This window comes from Alligator sinensis, unplaced genomic scaffold (assembly GCF_000455745.1).
Source record: "Alligator sinensis unplaced genomic scaffold, ASM45574v1 scaffold173_5, whole genome shotgun sequence".
NCBI lineage: Eukaryota > Metazoa > Chordata > Crocodylia > Alligatoridae > Alligator > Alligator sinensis.
The window spans coordinates 707,526-714,563 of record NW_005842198.1 but is presented as its reverse complement, the minus strand read 5'-3'; the positions used below and the strand labels follow the sequence as shown (position 1 = coordinate 714,563).

The following is a 7,038-nucleotide window of genomic DNA, read 5'->3' as shown; positions in this document are numbered from 1 at the left end:
GTCATCATTGACCACAAGATGAACATGAGCCTGCAGTGCGATGCGGCGGCTAGTAAAGCGACTAAAATGCTGGCTTGCATCCATAGATGCTTCTCAAGCAAATCCCAGGACGTCATTCTCCCCTTGTACTCAGCCTTGGTGAGGCCGCAGTCGGAATACTGCATCCAGTTTTGGGCCCCACAATTCAAAAAGGATGTGGAGAAGCTTGAGAGAGCGCAGAGAAAAGCCAGGTGCATGATCACAGGTCAGGAAAACAGACCTTATGACGACAGGCTGAGAACTATGGGGCTCTTTAGCCTGGAAAAGCGCCGGCTCAGGGGTGATCTGATGGCCACCTATATGTTTATTAGAAGTGACCACCAGTGTCTGGGGGAATGTTTGTTCACCAGAGCGCCCCAAGGGATGACGAGGTCAAATGGTTATAAGCTTCTGCAAGACCGTTTCAGGCTGGACATAAGGAAGAACTTCTTTACTGTCTAAGCCCCCAAGGTCTGCCATCGGAGGTGGTTCAAGCACCTACATTGAACACCTTCAAGAGAAATTTGGATTCTTATCTTGGTGGGATCCTATGGCCCCAGCTGACTTCCTGCCCCTGGGGCAGGGGCTGGACTCGATCTTCCAAGGTCCCTTCCATCCCTAATGTCTATGAATTCTACATAATATTTATTATATTATATTATATTCTTCCTCGTGTTATATTAAAGAATCAAAAATGAAGTGCCGAAAAGAATTAGATATCATGGGGCAACATGCATTATGTTCCTGTTATAGGATGCTCTCCAATTTAAAATCATAGAAAATTAAATCTGGAAGGAATTTTAAAAGATCATCTAGTCTAGCCTCTGCTCAAGGCAGGATCACTTCTGTATAAAACATCCCAGACAAATGTTTATTTAATTTGTGCTGAAAAAGTTCCAGTTATAGATTCCACGACCTCTAAGTAATCTCTTCCAGTGCTGAACCACTCTCATACTGACAAAGTTCTTCCTAATATTTAACTTAAATGTCCCTTGATAGCATTTAAGCATGTTACATTCCATCCACTGTGAACATGGAGAAGAATGCCTTTTGTATTTGCAGGCACTTATTAAATGCCTTCTTCAGTCCTCCTTTCTCTAGGCCAGTGGTTCTCAGCCATTTCAGACTCAAGCCACCTGTGCATAACTTCTGTAAATTGAATAGCACCCAATTTCAAAAACTTATATAATGTAGTGCATGTTTCCTTGCAGAGAAAGGGACTGGGCAGTGGGTATGGAAGATCATCCAGGCAGGGTAAGCCTGAGTCTGCTCGTATCCACTTAGTTTATCTTCCTATCTCCTTGTACCTCACATATCTCTTCACACCTTGGATCACCCTGTTCCAGCACCCCGCTTAAGAATCACTGCTCTAGTCTACTTCCATCTTTTTCTAGAACTTCAAAATCCTCTGGAGTGTTCACAGCAGTTTGTCCGTGTCTTTCTTAAGCTATGATGCTTCAGACTAAAAGAGGAATCACCAATGCTAAAAGAATAGAAAACTCACTTAGCATATTTACTTGAATCTAGGATGAGGGTTTGTTCCCCAGTCAGTATGGGGGAGGTGGGAGGAAAACCCCTCATCATAGATTTGCATACAAAGCAAAGGCAGGAGGCAGACAGCTGCTGCAGCTCTTACTGGCCCACAGCAGCCTCCTTCCCCCCAACTCTGCTTGCCCTCTATTGCTTTTGCTCCCCCACTCTGCCCCCTTTCCCCCACTTACTTTCAGGCAGCTTAGTTCCAGCTCTGGTGGGATTCCCTCCCAGGCACAGAGAACAGGGAAACTCCATTGCATGGCCTAGCAAGAGCTGCATTTCTGTGTATTGTGCTCCATGACCTGGGATGGAATAGAGCCTGAGCAGCTTCTGACAGTATGATGGGAGGTAGGGGTTGGGGAGGAAGGGACAGAGATTGTAGGAAGTGGGCAGTGGGGAAGGGGAAGAAATGGTGGAGAACTGTAGGTTGGAAGAAGTAGGAGGGGCAAGGAAACAGGGCTGCCTGCCCACCCCTAGCCACTGCTTTCCTTGCTGTAATAGTGTGATGGTTGGGAGAAGTGAATTTAAGACAACTGTCCAATAATTAAATTCTATACCTGGAAAGTGATAACAAATTTATAAATTTTTCCATATAAAAAATCTAATTATTGAATCATCTTAAATTTGGGTTCATCTTAGATTTAGGTAAACATGGTATTTTGACTTGTATATGGCATTCCTATTAATGCATCCCAGTGGCCATGTCTACACAAGATGACTGCATGCTAGCATCACGTAGCAGAAAGTGTGATGCAATGCTACTACACAGTAGTCTCAGGCTACTGCAGAGTCAGCATCATGAAAAAACCATTCAGCGACACTACTGCTCAGAAACTCCAGTTTCTGCACCGTCATTTTAATACTTATTTATAAAACTATTAAATGACTGTGCAGTACTGCACAGTCAGTGTCTTGTGTAGATGTGGCCAGTATGTCATTGCCCCTTAAAAAAAGAAAAAACTCACTGATGACTCATTCAACTTTGGACCCAATATAACCCCCAGATTCTTTTCTGAACTACTGCAGACTGGCCAGTCACTCTCCTTTTTACATTTCTTCATTTGATTTATTTTTTTTCCTTTCTAAGTGTAGTATTTTGCAATAGTCCTGACTGAATTTCATCCTTTCTGTTTCAAACCATTTCATAAATTAATCAAAGTAATTTTGATTTCCTCATGTTATCCTCTAGTGATCCTGCAACCACACTCAGTCCCCAAGAAATTTCATATGTGCTCATTCCATCTTTCAAGTCCTTAGAGAAACTGTTGAACAACAGACCCTAAACAGACTCATGAAGAAACCACTCTTGACACATCCTCTGAGTTTGAATTTGTTATTGGTGACTACTTTTCATCCCAATTATCCAATCATAATTGAATATGTATGTATCCAGTTTTGTAAGCTAGCCCATAATTTCTTAGGTGCCTGTAGCACTCACATAATAGACAATGTCAAAATCCTTACTGAAGTTAAGGCATATTATATACACTACATGCCTCACCTCTCTGTTGCCCCCGTCCACAGGACCTATGATCCTCTCATAGAAAAAAATCTTTCTTTTGTACTTTCATCTCATGGCAGAGAAGGCCAAAAGGTGTTCCATTTCTGAGGAGATACATTCAGGGGCTGCAAAAAAGTTTTTCCACTTCTGCTCAAGAATTGTTTCAGTAGCCAAGGATTGTCCAGATCACACAATACTTCATTCCCAACATGTTCCATATGGCTATGAAGAGGGGCTGTAGAGGGTATGAAGATTCTTTAATGATGGAAGAATCCTTAGCGGCTTCCAAAGGTTCCTTTGTATTGTTCCAGTGTTTTGTTTTTAAGGGTTTTAATAGAGCTCATCAAGTCTAAGTGTAGAATCGCTTTGGGAAGTCTCGGAGGTTTGTAGACAACTTTTAATAGTCTCTGGTATTTGTGGAAGGAAAGGACTAGCCTTGCTGCCTCTGATTGTAGGGAGAAAAACTGGAAAAAATGGTGACAAATTCTTCATTATCTAACTCTCCACAGACTGTCTTGATATTATAGCGGATTTCCTTGATGGGTATGATGCCTTTTATAGTACATACTGAATTAAGATACTGTTGTCTGTGACTTGAATAGATTTTGAGCCATTCAGTATGTAGCTACAAAGATGGTTCTTTTTTAACATGCTTTTTGCAATTTGCTTTTGAAATCCTCATGAATATGCTACATGAAGATTCATTACTTAATAGAATATCATCTGAAGAATAAGGTGGTTGAAAAAATATATAGGTTTCTAGAAATAATAAATGGGTTAAGAATATAAGTTAAATGTTTGGAAACCATCAGAGATTATATATGTTGACAGGGCCTAGTGACATTTTTACTATGCAAGATGTTATAAATACTACAGAATGGCTATAAAACATTTTATTTTTATTTATTGCGTGTCTTATGTAAGGTTATCCAAGAAAGATTGGCAGATGATAAAGGAAAGGAGACTGCCGAAGAAATTCTGCAACAAAAAGATGACCTCTCTCATCTGTCTGAGGGCCAGTTTGCTGACCACAGTTCAGCTACCTCTGAAGATGAAACAGAAATAACCGAGGAATTGGAACCAGAAGGTTATTTTCATTTTTATAAATTATAAATATATCTGTTTCCCTAATAAATCCACCTCTCCCCATTTTTAAGCAATTGTTGTTAACAGTGGGAGCTGTCTTATAATAAGCTTCATGACAGAATATTCTAGTTTTCCTTATGGCTGTAGGTGTGTGGGTTTGTTGGTGTTATTCTTAGCCCAAGTGGAAACTATATTGTTAATTGAATGCAAAAACCTGGTATGTGACCTAGTTTCATAAAATATTAAAGAAAACCTCGTTTCTATTTAAAGTGTCTTTATATTTCCCCTTCAGAACTGTGCTGTTCTAAAGAATATTTTAACAAGTATGCTCGTTTTGTCTACAGATAACCATCATCAGTAACATCAGAGATTTGTCTCAAACAATGAGAGGGCAATATATTTTTTCACAAGTGTGACACAAAGTTGGTAAAGGCAGATTTATGTAAAGAGTACAAAGGCCTAGTTCACCCTGTTCTAGCTCATAGTTAAGCTTAGTTATCAGGAAAGCAAGCTTGAGTCCCTGAGACTGAGATTTAAAATAGGAGTGGGAACAGGATTCTAGAATTTTTAATTAGTTAGATATTTTGCTTTAAGTACAATATGAAAAACATGGAGTAACTCTTTTTCCTTTTTTAAATCAACTTTTCTCCAATAAAACAGAGCTAAGGTCTTTACGGAAGTGTCACCCTACCCCAACCCCATCCCACCTTGTAGAAATTATTTTTAGTACATTCTCAATGTATGCAAGCATGTTGGTGAAACCTAAAGAGTGAAAATCTACAGATCAGTTTAATATAGGAATATTGATTTAATGTTTGTCTACACTGCAGTTGATCATGGGAAAATCTGGTAGCATTGCAGCCCTCAGCTTCCATCATTACATGTTTTGCTGTTTGTAGAAGACTGTTGCAGGTCACTAAGCAGCGCCTGCTACTTTCAGGATGTGGCTGACTGGTCAGAGAGCCCTGCCCAGTCTGCAGGGCTCTCCAGCTATGGGTTGCCAGGGTTGCAGCCTAAGGAGGGAATAAGGAACACTTGCAGGAACCACGTGACCAGCTGGAGGCAGGGTTTTGGCCTAGATAAGATATGGGCTAGAGTCAACAAAGGGATGCCCTGGCAGCGTCCAGAGTGGGAGAACTGCAAGTGGAAGCAGCTGGAGAACTGACACTGTCTGCTTTGTTCCCCAGTGCAGTGGGAACTACCTAGGGACCTCCCAGGTACTTAAGCTAGAGAGAATGCACTAGAAAAGGGACATAGTATTTGTGTTATAGATAGGGTGGCCATCATAGAGGACATTCTGGTTTTATGCTACTCTGTCCTCTATTGATACGAAACCTGACATCTATATGTCTTCTATTTTCCTCTTCAAGAGAAAAATAGAGGACATAAAGGCATCCAGTTTTGTATCAGAGGACAGAGTAGCAGAAAACCAGACTGTCTTCTATGATGTCCACCCTACTTGTAGATGATGGGCAGGTTACAGCCTGGAGGCTTTTGGTTTGTGTTTCTGTTTACATCCAGAGGACCAGGATGAGGCTAAAAGGGGAGATTGAGGCCTCATTTTGTGCCCTAGAGCCAGAGGGCCTTGGATACAAGGGCACAGGGAGCCCATAGAGCCAGAGGGGCTCAGAGGGGCTAGAAATTATAACACCTACAAGGCTTGGGACATACTAAGGGGGAGGCTGGAGGCATGGATGATAAACCTTTAACACTGAGATAGCAGTGGGGCAGCCTCTCACCTAAACTGAACTGTGCCAGGGCACCTTTTGGGTGCCTGCCACTTTAAGGGCTGGAGCAGGCAGCTGCCAGGTGCCTGATGAGGGCGGCCATTTTCAAACATAGGCCAGCTAGGCAGGGCCAGCAGTTAGCTGCCTGCAACTGAGGGAGCAGCACCATCCAGCTCCCTTGCGGCAAGGAACATCCTGGAGGTAAGGGCAGAAGCTAGGGGGATGGCTTGGAGTCTCCTGGTCCTGGGTAAGACCTAAAACTGCACCCTGCCAGGGAAGGGTGGCCTGGTGGGGCTCTTGGTGGCATGGGAGCCCCCAGGAAATGCCAGGCCAGTTACTTCCCCAATGAAAAGGTGAGTGTGAGGCACCTTCTAACCCCAGCCGCGCATCCCTGGTGGAACTAAGATTGGACAGGGGGAGCCCAGACTCTGGGTGAGCGCTGAGACAGAGCCCAGGTCAGGAGGAGGGATCCTGGGCAGCACCTAGGCTCACCAAAGAGTCCTGTGGCTGCAGAGGGGGAGCCAGAGAGAAGCTCCTGAGAGAAATGGCCCTGGTGACGGGGCTGGGACTGTGAGCTCCAGTGGGGAGTGAGAGTCCCATGTGAGACTCCAGAGCTGGGGTCCCAGTGCCAACCGCTAAAGAAACATCTGCAAGGCATGGAACACATGTAAGGGGAAGTCAGAGCATGTACTAAGGCCCTGGTGATCAGGAGGGCAAGAAAATGGGTAGCCTCTCGCCTTACTAACAACTTTCATACTTTTTATATCAAGGCGTGGCAGACAAGCAAAGCGAGAGGTTACCCCAGAGACACGTGGGTGGCCGGCAAAGAGGCTACCCTGTTACATGTACATATTTTAATCCATCAAAGCCATGGCAGGAAGATAGGTGGGCAGACTGCCCAGACAGGCAAGCCATGGTAGTGACTGGTCTTGTGACCCCTTCCTGTCCCAAAGACCAAAGAAAAAATAGTGACTGTTTAGACCAGGGGTGCTCAGCCTCTGTTCCATAGGCCAAATGCAGCCTGCAGAGCCGCTGCATCTGGGCCACAGGGCTCCCCAAGGGTCAAGAAATTTGGCAGCAGAGGAGCAGTGGCTATTAATACTGCTACCATCCCCCCTGGCAAATTCCCAAACCCAAAGCCGTACGCAGCAGCTATGCCCTGCCGCTAACCCC

General features: G+C 43.8%; 1 protein-coding gene across 6 annotated transcripts in view; it reads left to right on the top strand.

The window, feature by feature from the left end:
* RPGRIP1L (RPGRIP1 like) overlaps positions 1-7,038 on the top strand; it is a 171,872-nt gene that overhangs the window by 105,105 nt on the left and 59,729 nt on the right. For all 6 annotated transcript variants that reach the window (XM_025207532.1, XM_006026573.3, XM_025207531.1 and 3 more), the window contains one exon: positions 3,977-4,139. In XM_025207532.1, the coding sequence (XP_025063317.1) occupies positions 3,977-4,139 (163 nt within the window). The remainder of the gene's footprint in view (positions 1-3,976; positions 4,140-7,038) is intronic.